Source organism: Pongo pygmaeus, chromosome 5, assembly GCF_028885625.2.
Source record: "Pongo pygmaeus isolate AG05252 chromosome 5, NHGRI_mPonPyg2-v2.0_pri, whole genome shotgun sequence".
Taxonomy (NCBI): domain Eukaryota; kingdom Metazoa; phylum Chordata; class Mammalia; order Primates; family Hominidae; genus Pongo; species Pongo pygmaeus.
Window position 1 is genome coordinate 86751151 of NC_072378.2, and position 19108 is coordinate 86770258.

General features: G+C 35.5%; 1 protein-coding gene across 7 annotated transcripts in view; it reads left to right on the forward strand.

The window, feature by feature from the left end:
* Positions 1–19108, forward strand: part of ZNF292 (zinc finger protein 292) — a 111121-nt gene that overhangs the window by 55777 nt on the left and 36236 nt on the right. For 4 of the 7 annotated variants that reach the window (XM_063666391.1, XM_063666393.1, XM_063666392.1 and 1 more), the window contains 3 exons: positions 9543–9697; positions 9908–9986; positions 12213–12348. In XM_063666391.1, coding sequence (XP_063522461.1) covers positions 9543–9697; positions 9908–9986; positions 12213–12348 — 370 coding nt within the window. Of the gene's footprint in view, positions 1–3425; positions 7723–8639; positions 8787–9542; positions 9698–9907; positions 9987–12212; positions 12349–16392; positions 16517–19108 lie in introns of those variants that run through there. The other 3 variants (XM_054491478.2, XM_054491475.2, XM_054491479.2) reach the window with 3 other exon arrangements.

Below are 19108 nucleotides of genomic sequence, written 5' to 3' on the forward strand. Positions count from 1 at the left end.
CCTCAGTACGTTGCTTTTCCAAGCTCTTCATAACAGAAAAGTTAAAATAGTACCATGAATACCCACATAGCTTTCACCGAGATTCCCCCTTCATTCACATTTTGCCATATTCGCTTTGTCTCACATTTTATTTTATTTTCTGAATCCTTTAAGAGTTAGCCAGTATTATGACATTGCCCCCCTTATATACTTTAAGCTTTTGTCTCCTAAGGCCAAATACATTTTTCTGTATACTCACAACACAATCATCACACTCAGGAAATGTAATATTGACACACCACTATTATCTAATTACAATATATATTTAAATTTCTCCATTTGTCCCAATAATATTTTCTTTGGCTATTCTTTATTTTCTGTTTTTAAATGCAGCCAGTTTTGTTTTATTACAATATATGAATTCCTAACAATCACTTTGTCATGCAAAATTGCACATTAAAGATCACAGGGCTTATCGAAAAAGTATACTTAAGAGACACAGCATGCAGAAACGTCATCACACACGCAGAACCTTATTGAAACAGTAGCGCAGTTTTATACCTGTTAAGTAGTTAAGAAATACATAGGTAGTTTACCTTGAAAAAGATCTGAAGTTTCTTTGCAGAAGTGGGCACCAGAACGAAAGTGGGTGTCGAAAGGGATGTAGTTTGTGAGTTAATGTGAATTAGCAGGAGGAGAGTTCTCTGAAATTGGATAGAAAGTTGTAACACCACTTGTGAATGGGTATCACTATAACACGCATGGTGAACTAAGGTAGCTGGTACATGTTTGATTTGCGTGCGCATGTGCATTTTGCATATTCTAACAGCTCAGTTCATCTGAGTACAGTTGTCTGCTTTCACCTAATGTTTCCCACCAAAAAATAGTACATAAGCAAATGAGAAATTCTTGTTTTGCTAATGTTGTGTCAGAACAAATGTGTATATGTGTATTTTTTTAAGCTGTAACAGAAGTGACAGTATAAACATTTGCATCTAAAACTGTCCCTCTTAAGATTGCTTTAGCTGCATCCTACGAATTTTGATAGGTTGTGTTTTTGCTGTAATTCAAGTTTAAGTATTCTCTGATTTCTATTATGGTTTCTTTTACCCCTGACTGAGAAGTACAGTTTAAAATTTCAAGTTTGTAGTTTCCTTTGTTAGGGTATTCTTTTGTTAAGTGTTTAACTTTATTGCGTTTTATTCAAAGAATGTGGAAAAATGTGAAAAAAGATATAAAAAATGTGAAATATATTCTTTATTTCATGTGACTGTCTATGTGGCCTAGTTTGTGTTCAGTTTTTGTAACTGTTTTACTTGTGTTTGTGAAGAATCTGCATTTTCTAATTGGTGAGTCCAGTTTCTCCAGACGTAAATTATTGTATTTTTTCTTAGCGTAATTTTCTGTGTGTTTATCACCAATTCAATCCAAATTCTCCCTCAATTGTTTAAATCTCCTCTAAGCTTATTCAAGCACATTAGATTATCTATCAATTTCATCTTGAAGAAATTTATCCAAAATCCATCTAATATGCTGTAATTATTTTCCAGGCCCATTGCACAACTGTCTTCTTGGAATCTTACTTCATTCGTCTCTCTCATGTTAGAGCTCCCTTTTTTCTGTGTATCATTCTGACTCCTTTCCTGGTTTATTTTTCATTTTGGTGAAATTCTTTCTTCAGTAACATCCTGAAAAAATGTGCCTAGAAGGTAAAAAATTTTAGACCACATATGTCCAAAAATGACTTTTCTATTTTAATAGTTACAATCGTTGGATATAAATAGTTTCGCCATAGCTTTTAATGCAGTGCTTCATTTTCTTTTTGCTCCAGTGTTGCTGTTGAGAAGTCTGCTGCCTCCTCCCTCACCAATCTTATTTTGATCCTCTCTTTGTTTTTGAGCTCTAAAATTTTATGAGAATGTACTTTGGTACAGTTCTATTTTCAGTAATTGTGCTGGGCATTCAGTGGGTCTTTTCATTCCTAAAATTCATGTTCTTAGGTTCTAGAAAATTAATTTGAATTAAATATTTTCTTTATTCCCCTCAATTTCTCTATTCTGACTTCCTGGAACTCCTGTTATTAATTATGGGACCTCTAGCATTATTCTTTAAATTTTAAAATCTTTTTTCTCCTATCCATAATTTTTATTAGTCTTTTTTTCCATAACTATTTCTTATAACATGGTGTTTTTGTTCGTAGATGTAATATGTTTTCTCACATATCAAAGAATATCAGTGATAGTTTCTTGAAATTTTACTTTCTCCTTGCATGGTTTCTCTTTATTCAAAGTTGCTTTTTTTTTCCCCCTTGTTTTGATTTCTCTCAACATTAGAAGCTTTTTAAAAATGTCAACTGGTCTTTAAATACCATATTTAAGGGTACACTGCTAAAAAGGTGGTTGAGAGCTCCAAGTTCATGTATGACATTTGTTGTGATTTTCACAAATAAGGGGGTCTAGTTTGTTTCAGTCCCTGATGAAGGCATGGTGTCAGAATATTGGGTCTTTTCTTTTTGATTTCCCAGAAAAAGACTCAGCTAGGGACCTGGAAGTTCAGGCAGTGAGTTGGAAAAAAGGGGCTTGCTGTCTATAGGGAGTATGTAAAGTTGACTTATTGCCCTGAAAAACAAGCTACTTTTCCTTGACTGTGTCCAAACACCTCTTTTTAAACTTCTATACTGAGGAAGAGTGGCAGTACCTCGCTTGGGTTTTCTAGCTGTGGAGAATGAGGAGGAAATCAGGGAGGCTTAACTCCTAAAATAGACTTTTCAACCAGTTATCTCATTTTTAGCCCCACTTTCACCCCCCATTTTCAGAGGCATCTGGTGCTCACAGTTCCTGAGCCCTTTGGTGATTATGCAGAGTTAGTGGGTTTTGTTTGTTTGTTTGTTTTTGTTGTTTTTACCTAAAGCCTATTTAGGAGTCACTTTTCTTGGACTGTCAATCTTACATATGCTTTCCAGCTTTTAAGATTTTATTTCTTTTTGTTCCATTCCCATGTTCCTATTCTTATGGATTTATGCCACTTTAAAAAAAATTACTGTAGTTTCAGTGAGGTTTGGGGAGAGGAGAGTAAGGTGCAAAATGAATGTGTCCAGTCTACCATTTCTACACAAAAGCTTAAAATACATTTTAATAACTTAGAAATTTTAAAGAGTATTTCACATTCATCAAAGGCTCCTCAGGGGGTTTAAAAGGTCAAAACTGTAAGACATTATTTGCCACCTTTCAGTCGTGTACAGTGGAGTTTTCCAAAATTTACATGATGTGTGGTATTGCAGCAAATTAAGTGCATAAACTGATATGAGAAACCTGCTCTTTTCTCTTGTCAGGCATTGAAGAGATTTGAAAAATGTAAAACAATGCCTCTCTTTTCACTTTTTTCAGAAAATGCATTTTTATTAAAAATATCTTATTTATGGTAATGTGATGGGTTTATTGTTATTTTAAACTTGTTTATAAGTAAGTAAAAGTCTCAGTTTTCGTTTTGAATATGGTGAATGTCAGTAGTTGTAACTCACATAAACAACGCTTTGGGATCCTCAGTAATTTTTAAGAGAGTAAAGAGTCATGAGATCAAAATGTTTGATAACTTCTGTTCTAGAGAACCCTAGATGTAAATTGGAAGTGGAACATGAATGTAATAATATAACCATAACCAACACACCACTAGGCTTATCTTTACATAGGACAATAATGTAATTTAATCCCCATGTTTATTAAATGTAACACCCCCCGTGGTTTTATTTCTCTTTTATTTTCCCTCCTAGTAATCCTTAAGGCAACTAAAGGAAGCTATCAGAAGTTAATCTATACTCTTTCTCCCTAAAGCATATATGTTCTAGACTCTGCTGTTTTAAATAATGAGAAATAAACTTAAGAGCCAAATTGTTAAAGTGTGCATTTTTGTTCTCAAGAGAGTAAAAATTGGCTCTTAAAGAAAAAAGTTTTTTTTTTAATTGTTTGTTACATGTAAACAGATACATAGTTTAATTTGTGGTATCAAAATTTCATTGAGGATGATGAACAATTAGGAAAAAAAGTCAAAAGTCTCCTTAAGAGGGGACAATAATGAAAAACACTGCGAGAAACACTGTGTTAGAGATCCTTTAACCTCTTACCTATTTCTTCTATCCTAGGCTTGCCCCAGAACACACACTATAGAGCAGATGCAGTAGCCACAAATAACTTTGTGGGGATCTAGTAGCTCCCTTAAAGAATGAGGTGAGGCAGGCCGAGGCGGGCGGATCACGAGGTCAAGAGATCAAGACCATCCTGGCTGACAAGGTGAAACCCCGTCTCTACTAAAAATACAAAAATTAGCCAGGCGTGGTGGTGGGCGCCTGTAGTCCCAACTACACGGGAGGCTGAGGCAGGAGAATGGCGTGAACCCGGGAGGCGGAGCTTGCTGTGAGCCGAGATCATGCCGCTGCATTCCAGCCTGGGGAACAGAGCAAGACTCTGTCTCAAAAACAAACAAACAAACAAAGAATGAGGTGAGGCATGTAGCAACCACAGAGCCTGTGTCTGATCTCAGTGGGAGATCTTGGGTCATCACTCAGCCCTAGCTAGTTGCCATGCTGGGATGTGGGCCCAAAGTTGCCAATTTTTTTTGTTATAAAAGAAAAGCCAGAAACCCAAGTTTTTATGTAAAATATATGACTTCTAAATATTAGGAACTAATTCAAATATTTTTTGAACAATGTGCACATCAAAACATCCATGAGCCACTAGTTTATGAACGCACACATATACTCACTAGTGTAGTCCCTTCTGGTATGGTGGAGTGTGTCTTTAATATATGACTCCTTTCAGCATCCTCAACTCTGAATCATCTTGCTCCTCTTTGAATAACTTCAGTTGGTGGGCCACCACCTGTCTCAGGAGGCCAACTTGTTCTGTTTTTGGTTTACTCTAATGGTTTGGTAGTTTTGTCTTATAGGAAACAGGAAAGTGTCTCTTTTAAACTTCAACCTAGTGGTCCTGGTATGACCTGTGAGACACACAGAATAAAATTAACTCCACTCTTATGTGACAAGCCTCTAGATTTGTGAATTTGGCCAATTTAATGTAAAATTTAATCCAAATTTTGAAAATTGGATTTATAAGTCAATTTTTATTTCTCCAGAAATGTATCACATAGTAGTTAAGAATGAACACTCTGAAGTCAGACTATGAGGATTTGAATCCCTTCTCTGCCTTTTCCTAGCTCTGTGATCTTATGGCTTGTTATTTCATTACTTCTGGTTTGTTAATTTTTAATATAAGCATATTACTATAATTTACCTAATTACTGAATAGGTAGTACATGTAAAGCTCTTAGAACAATGCCTAGCACATGGTAAATATTCAGTAAATATTATTTAGTATCCAGATTAAGCATCCCTAGTTCCATCAGTCATTCATCAAAAAACAGTTTTAAATTTTCTTACCATATTTTTCTTACAGGTTACTCATTAATGGAAGCAATATGGTGCGTTGCAGGAAGACGTTTAGGTTTCGTTCCTTGTCTTTTCCCCTCTGTGCCATCTCCCCCCAACTCATCTTCAAACCAGATTACAGTGACTTTTATCTTTGTCTGTTCATATGTGTATAAATATATATGTGTATAGACATTCATTCATTCTTGAAGGGGTGTGGGAACAAAAACCATTGGTTTAATGGGGAAAAAAGTGTAGGACTTTGGTCAGATGCCAGTCGCAAGTACCAGGTCCCCAAGTCTGTCCAACTTGGCTACAACATTAGGGGTTCTCACAACCCTCTCCTCAGGGTCAGTAATTTGCTAGAATAACTCACAGAACTCAGGAAAATGCTATACTTACTATTACAAGGTATTATAAAGGATACAAATGAACAGCCAGATGAAGAAGTACCTAGGGTGAGATCTGAAAGGATTCTAAGCACCAGAGCCTGTCTCTGTGGAGTTGGGATGTGCCACCTTCCCAGCACATGGATGTGTTTTCCAACTCAGAAGCTCTTAGACTACTGTTGTTTAGGAGGTCTTGTGGAGTACATAGGCATGATTGATCAAATCATTGGCCATTGGCGATTGGGTTCAATCTCTGTGCCCCTTTACCTCCTGCAAGACTGGGGGGTGGGGCTACAAGTTCCATCTCTCTAATCATGGCATGGTCTTTGTAGTGACCAGTCCCTATTTTATTGCTATCTAGAAGCTCCTCAGCCTAATGTTATCTCATTAACATGAAAAAGACACTTATGTAGATTTCAAGGGTTTCAGGAGCTCTGTGCTAGGAACCTAGGACAAAGACCAGTTATTTTTATTATACCATACTTGTATGCCTGCCAGTGGCACAGTCTGAATTCAAAGACTGATCATGAATCTTAACATCCCTTTTGATTGAATGGTTGCATCATTGAATTCCAAATTTTCTTGTATAGTCTTTCCTAGTTCATGTTGGTTCAACCAGGAACTAATCCCAGGTTTTAATTGCTCTAATCAAAATCACCATGCAAGAGAATGTTTTCATTTCTAGCAGTCCATAGTTCTCTGTCATTGTCCTCTGAATGATCTAGCTGGTCAAAAGATTGGAGAGTATAACCATTTCAGATCCATAAGAAATATAAGTTCTTCTTTATTTGAGGGCTATTTAGAAGAAAGTTAAGAATTCTCCTGTGTAGGGGTCAAAAGAAAACTTCCCCTTCATCCTCTGAAGGTTCACTGAAAATCAACTGACAAACAGCAGATTAATAGGAGAAATGGCCTACAAATTTATTAATGAAAGGGAGGTAGGGAAATGTGGATGATTTTAGAGGAGGGTTGTAAATTATTTTTAGGGGAATTCAATGGACTTGAACATACAGTGGCCTGGGACAAAGTCTGTTGAGCCTGCTAAGCATTCAGTGGTTTGTGACAAAAGTCTGGCTAGATGTGTTGACAGACTTCTGTCTTCCTGCCCTATGAGTTCGGTTAATGAAAACTCAGGGAGGGGACTGTTAGAAATGCTTATTCCCGGTGCCACAAAGAAACAGCACTCAAATATAAATTTAATTTTCACAGGCAATTTTTACTTTCTGCAGAAAGGGTGCTCCTTGCAGATGGAACAATGGTGGGACCACACCTGGACAGGGGAGGTCTTGTTCCTGACACAGGTAGCCCCTACTGCTGTGTCGTTCCCATATTGGCTAGGGTTGGCCCGCACAGTCTAAGCTAATTCCAACTGGCTATTTTAAAAAGAGCAGGGTGTATGAGCCAGAATGGTAGGGTGAGTAGTTTGGCGGGAAGGATGGTTAGAAACAGGTAACTAAAGGTGACTTAGGTCAGAGTAGGTGACCAGGGGTGACTCAGGTAAAGCAGGTGACCGGGATGAGTCAGGATGGACCAGGTGACCAGGGAACAGATGTGAACTACTGATTAGGACTGGCGGGAAAGTTGTTTACTGAAACTTAGAAGCAAGGGGGTGAAGAGAACCAGGAAGTTAAACTTTAAAATGGAGAATCAAAGAATAAGAGAGCTGAACATACTGACATACTGATTCTTAGAAGAGAAACTTGGGGTTCACTATATTTAACAGGATCAAAGGTAATTTTCTTCTTCTTTGGTGGGCCTGGACTTTAGACAGATAAGGAAACTTCACAGAACAACTTCATACTGTATTTTGGGAGAAAGAGGATCAAGAGATGGGAAGAAACAGGAGAAGGTCAGAGAGACTCTGAGGCTTCTTCTTCAGCATGTCAAAGGGCCACAGTTTGGGGTATCAGTTTCTGAGCCCCAACACCTGCAAAAGTGAGTCTCTGGATTGGGATTATATGTATAATAGTGACATGATTAGGCAAATAAAAGGCTTTAATTTCTGTGTTTACATCGAAGCTGAATCATCTTGGGTATAATGTAGGCAGCTTCATCTCATGTTCCATGTTGACCAGCTACAATGTCATTTGTTCATCATTACATTTAACAATGCCAAGAGGGTACAGAAACATGGATTCCCCTCTTTCCCAGCATCTCTATCCCTGCTTGGAACTTCAAAGATCAGGAATAGCTTTACCTTTGGGTTTCATGTGGATTGAGCTAGGGAACTTATCTCTGGTTGTTTTTATCCTCACGTAGAATCTATTTTGTACCATGAAGGTTTGGGATATAATGGGATTGTGAGGTGAGGTGAAAGGGTGGATGAGAGCAAATTTGTTTCAGGGTTCATCTGGGAAAGATTGCGGTGTTTTTTCCTGGATATCTGAGAAACAAGTTTTTCCACTTCAACTTTACTGAGAAATTTTGCTGTGGAGTTGGTTTTGGACCTAGTTGAGTATCCCCCGACACCCCATCCTACATCCTGCACTGTGGCCGCAGGTTTTGTGTCCTTTCTGTCTCTAACAATCAGTATTTGCCCTCACTTCTTAGGGGGAAAGGAAAGGAAAGGATTAGTTGAGAGCCAAGATCTGTGAATATATGGCTACTCAGTAGGTGAGTAGTTATTTTGTTGCCCTTTAGTTTACCAGCTTACTTTTTCTATTGCTTTCGTCTAATCACTTACTAATTCTGTTAGTTGGAAGTTAGTAGAGAGGACAAGGTAGTAAATGCTTTGGTAGTAGAATACAATCCCCCCACCCCTTCCCTCCCTCCAGTTTTTAAAAGTGCTTCTGTATGCCAGAGGATACAAGCCCTCAGGAAATTTTTTTTTCCTTCAATACCCTGTTTTCTAGGAAAAGACACCTGAATTTTCCTATGTTTGATTAAATGAGTCTTAAACCCTGAAGTGTGGAGAGGACCAATTGTGGCAGTCTTCTGTGTTATAAAAACATTTAATTAGAATCTCTCTTCATTTAGCATAACTATATAGAACCTTTTAGGTAAGAGTCTTAACATGTATGTTTCTGTATAACTTATCTTTCCATTATCTCCCATCTCTTATTCAGTAAGATAAATAGCATCTTTTAAAGTAATTCTGATGAGGTAAATTTAAAATATTTACTTAATTGAAAGATGAGAAATATTTTTAATTAAAAAACTATTACAAAAATTACTTAACCTTATAATAATTTTTTAATATCTTTAATGTTGATTTTTATATGTTGAAAGTCTTTGGATGACTTTTTAATTGCTAGTGCTTGTCAAAAAATTATTAATTTGTATGTACTGTTTTTTTTTATGGACTGAAAAAGGACATGTCTTTGCTGACCATACGTGATTCATTTTGTTGTTCAATATTGAATTTTCTGCTGCTTCTACGAGAAATAGAAAACAGATATTATTTCAAATTCTTCACTGCATGCCTGCTCAAGTATTACTTGCCCAGGTGTCTTTTTAAAATAACTTTTAAAACTTACTAGGGAATAGAGGAGGTAACTCTTGCACTATTTAAAACTAGCCTTGATGAAATGATGCTGTTGCTGGATGAATTAATACTAATCTTTTCTCCTACAGAGAGCTGCCAAAAATAAGACTATGACTTTATTTCATTTAATATTTTAATCAATGTAAACTACTTTTTGTTTTTATAAATAAAAATTTGTATTTTTCAAAATTTTTCAGGAAAAAACAGCTGATGAGTCAATGTATATTTTGATTTACATTTTGAATACTTTTTATTATTCCTTCCAAAACAGACACTCCTAGAATATGCAGAGAAATGGAAAACTTCAGAAGATCCTTTACCTTTATTGGAGGTATACACAGTGGCTATCCAAAGTTATGTTAAAGCCCGACCTTATCTTACCTCTGAATGTGAAAATGTAGCCTTGGTTCTGGAACGCTTGGCATTGTGAGTAGACCTTTGAGTAAATAAACTAGATTTAGCTTTAAAAATACACACACACACACATGCACACACACATTAAATCTCAAGTCTTATAGTTTAATTTTAAATAGATTAGTTATGGGGAGTCTGCTTATGATACTAGAATTACTGGTTTTATAATTTCCTTTGAATTTTAATAATTATTCCTCTCCTTACCAACTTTTTGTTTTTTAGAAGCTGTGTTGAACTTTTACTGTGTCTGCCTGTTGAGTTATCAGATAAACAGTGGGAACAATTTCAGACACTGGTGCAGGTGAGAATCTTTATCTTTAGATTTAATACAGGTATATCTTAAGTCAGTTTTCCTTACTCTTAAAAAATTTATTCAGTTAAGCTTTAAGACATCTCAATAATGACAGACATTAATTACTGATCTTATTGACACTAGTGTCTTACATATAGTAGATCTCAACAAATGTTTGCTAAATGTATATATACGTTTAGATAGATTGAATAATCTTTATGATCAGATAATTGGGACTTTGTAAGAGCAGCAAGGGAACACAAAAGAAAGTGCCCTCATTTGGATTTAGAAACAGTTAAACTGGTTTCTGAAAATCTTCAATGTGCTTTATAAGAATTTCACATATATCATTTAATCCTCATGAAAATTTGTGTGGATAGGTATATTTTCCCCATTTTAAAGGTGAGGAAACTGAGGCTCATACTCCAAAATAATTATATGCCCAAACTTGTCTAGCTAATATCACATAGTAGTTATTCGAACTAAGATTCTTTGTTCCAAAGCCCATGCCTTTTCTTCTGTCTGAAAACACATGCTTTGTCTATTTTATTTAGTGTTGTTATTCTGCTTATATGAGGTACTACACAATTTAGCAGTTAGTTGTCTTGAAGTTTTTTCAAGAATGTTAAATTTTGTTTCAAGCACTAGAGCTGGATGTATTATGGCTTCAACTAAATTTTGATTAATTGATTAGTTAAAAAGAATGCTCCTGCCAGCTAGTTTCAAAGCTATAGTTCTTTCTCTCCATTTCTCTATCCAGAGTTCTTAAAATATCTTTAGGCCTTAAGATTTTCTGTAAGAAATATATTAAAGAGGTATAGCCTTAAATTTTAGAAGCATGTAAAATAAGCTGTAGTTAGGCAGAGAAATAAACTTTCCTGTTTTAATATTAAACATTAAAATCTACATCAAGTGCAACAGGCCCTTGAAGCTGGAATTCGTATCTTATTTAACATTGTAGGATTCTGCATAATGTCTTACACATAACAGATGCTTAATAACTGTTTGTTGAAATGAAAGTGTCTTGTCCTGTTTGTCACATTGCAACTAATTTTTTGATCATGCATATTCTACTTCAGATATCCGTAACTTGTATCTTAGGTTTTTTTTCCAAAAAGTATTTTTAGGTAAATTATTTTAAAACTTCCTATTGCTTGCCATTCAGATACACCCTACCACAGAATTAATATGCATAACCAGAATTCCAAATGCTACTGATTTTGTTTGCCAACGTAAGATAAAATGTTACACTTTCCTTTTTGAAACAAAAGGACTAGTTAATACCTTTTTAGATGGATTATGAAGGAAGTAACTCTTTACATCCCTCTACATTCAGTTACTTAAAGAAAACTTAGTAAAGCACCTGAACTTTGTTGGAATGGGAATATTTGGATGGCTTTGAGGATTAGACTTTTTGTTTGAACATAGCATGCAGCTTTAAGAGTTTCTCCAACACTTTGCTCCCATTTCTGAGCTTCCTCAAGGTTAGTTTATGCCTGTTTAATAGCATTTATTTTCCCTGTGTTTTAACTATTTAAACATTTCTTTACCCCACTAGAGGATAAGCCCCATAAAGTCAGGGACTAGTTGCTCTTCTGTAGAACTTTGTTCGTAGAAATTCTCAATAAACAGTTTCTGAATTGAATAAAAACTGTTGGTCTTTTGTGGACTGAAGACTATGCCCATTTCATGAACACTTGGAAACAACTTGCAGGCAAGGTTCATCATCAGCTTTAATGTGAAATTGCCAGAACTATACAATGAATAAATGAAAAAATCATGCATTTAGTTATTTTCTTTTCGTAATTCCCTTTTATTGGAATATGCATAAGTTGTCACTTAGTTCGTTATGAAATCTTTTTATTAATGGTAGATTCGGGGGAAAACTTTTTTAAACACAGAGGATATAAAATGTGTAAGGTCTTTTATGCATATGGACATTCTGATTGCTTCCTTGAGGAATAACTTTACTCCTGGCTTAGATTTTGGGGAAGAAAAAATACAGACTTACTTCTGTAAATACATTATATTTATTTAAGATTTGTAAATGATTTATTTCTTATCCTTGAAATTCATCTTTAAATATTAGAAGTAAAGGAACTGAGTACTTTGTAATGTGATGTGAAATTTTTAAGATGAAAGTCTTTTCAGAAGTTTAGTATTATATTTAAAGCCTGATAAGCTTGCTTTTAAAAATCTGTTGTAATGCTTTGGATGTTTATTTAATATTTATAGGTAGCTCATGAAAAGCTGATGGAGAATGGCAGCTGTGAATTGCATTTTTTAGCTACTCTAGCTCAAGAGACTGGGGTGTGGAAAAACCCGGTACTGTGCACTATTCTTTCCCAGGAACCATTGGATAAGGATAAAGGTAAATTTTCAAGAGAGAGAGAAAAAAAGCATAATTAGACTAGAAAAAATAAGTGTTAAAGTTGTTTTGATATAATTTATCTCAAGATATTCCAAAGAAGGACCATTTAATTAAATATCTTCTGAGGTGCGCTTGAGGCCCTGTGCCTTTATTTTATTTTGGGGAAGATGAATTTATATGATTATAGAATCGTAGATTAACAGGTAAACTAGAATTTTTTCCCAACATCTTTTTAACAGAGGAATTCCTTCTGTAACTTCTGACAGGTGGCAATCCAGTTTATATTTGATAATGTATTTGATAGTTGGGAGAAACAGAAATAGGATGCTGAAATGCTCTTCCTCAAAATAAAATAAGAAGTCAGTGCTAGAACTCTTTAAGTCTTTTGTCTCTAAGATTAAAATGCTTTCTCAGTTTATTGTTCAGTCTTATTGTATCCCCTGCGTTTTTCTTATATGAGCTCAGCCTGGTATCCTATTGAAAGTAGATGGCTAAATTACTTATATGTATAACACTTAATGTTTTTTAGAGTTTAAAATTTATATAGACCCCGAAGAAAAGTACAGTTGTCTTCTAGATACTTTTCTTGAGATTATTTAGGAAAATGTGCCCAAATATCACCCTAACCTTTCCCAAGGTATTTAACTGAAGAAGTAAATTTTTAAAAAAAATTGTAATATATCTAATGGAAAAGCATGTATTTACCACTGTAAGCTTCTTCCGTCGTTTATTGCTGCTTTTCTTGTTGATCAGTGGCAAATTCTAGGAAATTTTGCTATATGATAGCAAGTTTTGAAGGCCATGAGAAGGGAGTGTTAAGTCTATTGCTTGTGAGCTCTTCTGGTACTTTGATATTTACCCAAAGCCTTCCCAGCCAATCTTCAAACTTCTCTTTAGGTTGGTTATTCCTACTTGATTTCTGTCTTCACCATTTTCTCCATGCTTTCTTGATCATTCTAGCAGTGTACTTGTTTCTTAGTTTTCACAAGAGGTTTATTTTTAGTATCCTCTACCTTCATGGATATCCAACAATTAGCTACAGTGTTCTCGAGACCTTGGAAGGAGATCCTTTCATTACTTAAAATAATAATAGTTATTTATTTATTTATTTACTTATTTATTGAGACAGAGTCTTGCTCTGTGGCCCAGGCTAGAGTGCAGTGGTGCGATCATGGCTCACCGCAGCCTCACTTCCAGACTCAAGTGATCCTCTCAGCCTCCTGAGTAGCTGGGACTGCAGACACATGCCACCACACTCAGCTAATTTTTGTATTTTTATTTTTTGTAGAGACAGAGTCTCCCTGTGTTACCCAGGCTGGTCTCGAACTCCTGGGCTCAAGCCATCCTCCCACCTCAGCCTTTCACAGTGTTAGGATTACAGGCGTGACTGACCACACCCAGCCTAACAATAAATTTAAAAGTTGAGAATCTTAGATTTTTTTTTTTGCCTTGCCATATTAACTTTATTCCCCATAGATTAATACCAGTATGCTTTACTTCTAGCACCAAATTATACTTTCTGATCTTCTCAGCTTTTAGAAATATTAGATGTGATATATTAGTAATAATATCAAATTACAAGTTCCTCACAGTTTGGAAAGTGCTTTTATATGCATGGTTTTATTTAACCATCACAGTGAATACTTTGAAAAAGATAGGATCCTTATTGTCCCTATTTTTCAGATGAGAAAATAGAGGCTCAGAAAGATGAGTATTTTTTTCATACCACATTACCAGTGATGAGAGGCAGAGCCAGAAATTAAAAATCAGACCTCAGCCTCTCCCTATTATGCCCTGTTGCATCTAGTCTAATAAAATAGAGTTGCACCTACTCTAAATAAAGGAGTAACTCCTTTTCCCATTGTCAGTTTCTGAACAGCATTTTGCCAAATTCACATATTATGCTAAAGCAGGAAAAAGGAACCTTTATCCTAACAGAGATTTCAACTTTATTTGAAAAGATAATGTGCTGCTTTACTTGTTTGAATGTACCTAACATTGTATCTGTTAACCAATGTCTCTACCCATCTCTGTGCTGCTTTATTTCTTGACCTTCATCTGTCATAGCCACTGGAATAATTAGGACTATGCAGCCAGGAGGAGTTTTCTGCAAATTAGATGGATTGTAGGTAGCCAAACTAATAACAATACAGCTCATGAAACAACCGGAGAGATGTTACATGATTGAGAGATTTGCAGCCATAATCTAGCCTGCAGCAAGTTTGAAGAGAAGAATAAGAGCCCAGAAAATGAGTATACCTCTATAGGTTATACTCATTCGTTTGTTTATAGTGAAGCCTTTGAAGTTTTGATGTAGTATTTGAACAGTGAATAATCTGATTAATTCTGAGTTATTTTAGTTTATTTTTTTCAATTGACTGATTTTGGACCTACTAGAGCCCAGCTCAACCGAGAAATACTCTTTGATTTGGGAGAGTAAGGGTGGACAGGACTCAAAGATACTGGTTTCACTTCAACATTTGAGTATCCTAGAGTGAGGTAGCTCTAATAACTAAACCAATACAAGTCAAGTACATGGTTTTGAATATCAAAGGAACTTTAGGCATACTTAAATATTACTTATGCCTCTCTTTAGTCATAATCTTTGGATTGGAAAGGTACTTAATATTCAATTATTTGTTACTCAGTTTTAATTCCCCTCTAAAACATCACTGATAAATTAGCTTTTGCACAAACACTTCTAGAGTATGGTACTTATGTAGTTCAGTCTATTCTTAGCCTGTGATTAGAAAATCTTCATTGTGAAAATTGTGAAAACTAATTTTTGGAGTTTCCATCTTTTGGACCTGGTGCTGCCTCTAAAGCCATAGTAAAGTATAAATCTCTCTTTCATTTGGTAGCAATTGAGATTTTTAAAGATTGCCATCATGTCTACACTTGGTCTTCTTTTCTTTTCTTTAATTTTTAATTTTTGTGGATATATAGCAGGTGTATATATTTATGGAAGTCTTCTTTTGTAGACTAAAAACCTTGATGTGGCGTGATTATAAATCTACAATCGTGATTCCTCTTTTTTGAGTGCATTTTATGTTTTTGTAGTTCTCTTAAATATGTAAATCTCAGCACTTCATCTGTACTGTAAATATGATCTGGCCAGTTTTGAGGTCAGAGATATCCTCTTTCTCTTCATGCTAACAATTTATACTTAAGTTAGTGTAATGTAAGATGACATTACGTTTTTGGGCAGCCATGTAATTCTCACAACTCAATGAGGTTACTAAAATCGTTTAAAATTTTTAAAAAATAAATGCTAACTTTTAATGATGTCTTCTCAATCTACGTTTGTATACTTTTTCTTTTGGTGTACAAGTGTATTACCTTTTTCTTCCTGTGTAATTTTACCATATTAGATCCATTCTGTCTCCCCAACTTGTCAAGATTCTTTTTAATTCTGATTTTGTTATTCAAGGATTTTGTCCTTCCCCATTTCCTCTCATTTTGCAGACTTCATTTTCATATACCATATTGGCATCCAGGTTCTTCATCATAACCATAAAAAGATCATGTCCAGAAATCAAGCTTCTGGGATACTTAAAAAAATCTTTCTGCTTGCCTTTAGTTCTTACATCCATATCTGTTGATTATTATTGTTTTATCAAATATACCTATTTTCCCATAATGCTGGCCCATGGTTCTCCTTTTCTGTCTAAAGGATTTGGTGAAAGACCATAACAAGTGTTTGTGGCTGTGAAAAACTGGCTGTGACAGTTTTTCAGACTTTCCTTGTTTTTGACAAATGTTTGGCTAAAGTTCTTTTACGTAAGATTATTCAATACTGAGGTTAGTCTGATCTAATTTATTTTTTACATAAAATTTTTTATTTTAGAATAGTTTTAAATTTATAGAAAAATTGTGAAGAGTTTCCATATACCCTGCACCCAGTTTTCACTCTCATTAATATCTTACATTAGTTTGGTACATTTGTCACAATTAATAAATTAATATTTATACTTTGTTATTAATTAATCCATACTTTATTCACATTTCCTTAGTTTTTACCTAATGTCCTTTTTCTATTCCAGGATTCCATCCAGGATACCACATTACATTTAGTCGTCATGTCTCCTTAGGCTCCTCTTGGCTGTGACAGTTTTTCAGACTTTCCTTGTTTTTGATGACCTTGACAGTTTTGAGGAGTACTGGTCAGGTATTTTGTAGAGTGTCCCTCAATTGAGATTTGTCTGATGTTGTTCTCATGATTAGACTGGGGTTATGGGTTTTGAGGAGGAAGACCAGAAAGGTAAAGTACCATTGCCATCACATTATATAAAGGGTATCTATTGTCAACATGACTTATCACTGTTTTGAGGTTTTTTGGGGTTTTTTTTGTTTGTTTGTTTTTTGAGAAAGGGTCTCACTCCATCACTCAGGCTGGAGTGCAGTGGCACAATCCCAGCTCACTGCAACCTCCAACTCCTGGGTTCAAGCGATTCTCCCACCTCGGCCTCCCGAGTAGCTGGGACCGCAGGCATGTGCCACCATGCCTGGCTAAACTTCTTTGTATGTTTTGGTAGAGATGGGGTTTTACCTTGTTGGCCAAGCTGGTCTTGAGTCCCTGACCTCAAGTGATCCACCTGCCTCGGCCTCCCAAAATACTGGGATTACAGGCATGAGCCACTACACCCAGCCGACTTATCACTGTTGGTGTGAACCTAGACCACCTAGCTGTGGCAGCATGTGTCAGGTTTCTCCACTGTGAAGTTACTCTTTTCTCTCTTTCCATGCTACATTCTTTAGAATGAAATTACTGTGTGCAGCCCATACTTGAAGTGGGAAGTTATGCTCCACCTCCTTGAGGAAGCAGTATCTACATGTTATCTGGAATTCTACACAGGAGATTTGTCTCCTCCCTATTTATTTTTTCCATCAGTCATTTATATTAGTATGGCCTTATATATATTTATTTTATACTTTGGTCATAATCTGATACTACTTTATTTTGTTGCTCAGTTTCTTCCAGCTTTGGCATGAGAGCTCTTTCCTTTGACTCTTGTGTCCCTCATCAATGGGTTTTGTTTTTTGTGTGATTACTTCCTTGCTTTCTGGCACCGTAATATGCTCCAGGCTCATCTGGCGTATTTCCTGCCTGAGTCCTGGAATCAACCATTTCTCTAGGGAGGACTTGCCCCTTTTATTGGAGAATGGTATTAGAAACCAAGATCTATATTAAACTAAATATGAATTCTTACTGATGTCTCCAAGTCTAATTCATTAACACAAAGATCATTGTAGCCTCCTTCCCTTGCTTGTCTGTGACCTCCCACTTCAACAAAATGTCATATAATTGGAATCATACAGTATGTAGCCTTTCAGACTAGCTTCTTCCACCACTGGCCATCCATTTACTTAATCCTAGTATACCCCTATAGGAAAAAACTTTATTAATTACAGTACAGTGCTTTTGTACAGTTCTTTTTTACTTTATTCTTACATTCTCCACTCATTTCCAAAGTTACTTAGGTCAGCACCTTATTTCTCCATTCCTTTCAGTGAGGTTCTTTTCATACATTTGTAATATAGTTATTTTGTTGTATTCTGTATTCCATCTTGGGCTTCCTGAACCTCCTAAATAACTTTTTTTCAATTTGCATACCTTAAGATTCCCTCTTTTGTGTTGTTTAGTTTTATAGATTTTGACAAATGAAAATAGTGTCGTGTGTCCACCATTACAGTAATATACATAGTAGTTTCACTCCCTAAAAAAAATAAAAAAAAAAACTGTGTTTCACCTATCCAGCCTTCTCCCAAACACCTGACAACTACTGATCTATCTGCCATCTCTATAGTTTTGCCTTTTTCAGAATGTCATGTAATTAAAGCTTTTCATTCAAGCTTCTTTCACATAGCATTGTATATTTAACATTCATCCAGGGCTTTACATGTCTGTTAAACCAATGAGCTATTAGCTCATTCCTTTTTATCACTAAATAATATTCCATTATATGGCTGTACCACAGTATCCATTCACCTGTTAAAGGTGAATGGCTAAACAAACTGTGGTACAGCCATGTAATGGATGCTAGTTTTTGATGTATGTGCTGCCAGTTTTTGGTGATTTGAGTAAAGCCGTTATAAACATTTGCATGCAGGTTTTTGTGTGGATGTCAGTTTTCAGATCAGTTGGGTGAAAATACGTAGGAGTATGGTGGCTATGTCATATGGTAAGACTGTTTAGCTTTGAAAAAAAAACTGTCTTCTAAAGTGCCTGTACCATTTTGTATTCTCATCAGCAATGAATAATTCCTTTTGCCCCATACCCTTACCAGCAATTGGTATTGTCTGTTTTTGGAATTTTAGCCATTCTAATAGGCATGTAGTGATATCACATTGTTATTTTAATTTGCATTTCTGTAATGACAAATGATTCTGAACATCTTTTCATATGCATATTTGCCATCTGTATATCTTGGGTGAGGCATCTGTTCAGATCTCTTGCCTATTTCTTAATTGGGTTGTTTGTTTTCTTATTGTTGAGTTTTAACAGTTCTTTGTATATTTTGGGTACAAGTTCTTTTTCAGATATGTGTTTTGCAAATCTTTTCTTTCCCTCTTGTGAAAGAATCCTCTTGTGGCTTGTCCTTTCTCTTAAGAGCAACTTACAGAGCAGAAGTTTTACATTTTCATGAAGTCCAACTTCCCAGTTTTTTCTTCCATGGATCATGCTTTTGGTATTTTATCTAAAATCTCATCGCCAAATCCAAAGCCATATAGATTTTTCTATGGTCTTTTCTAGAAATTT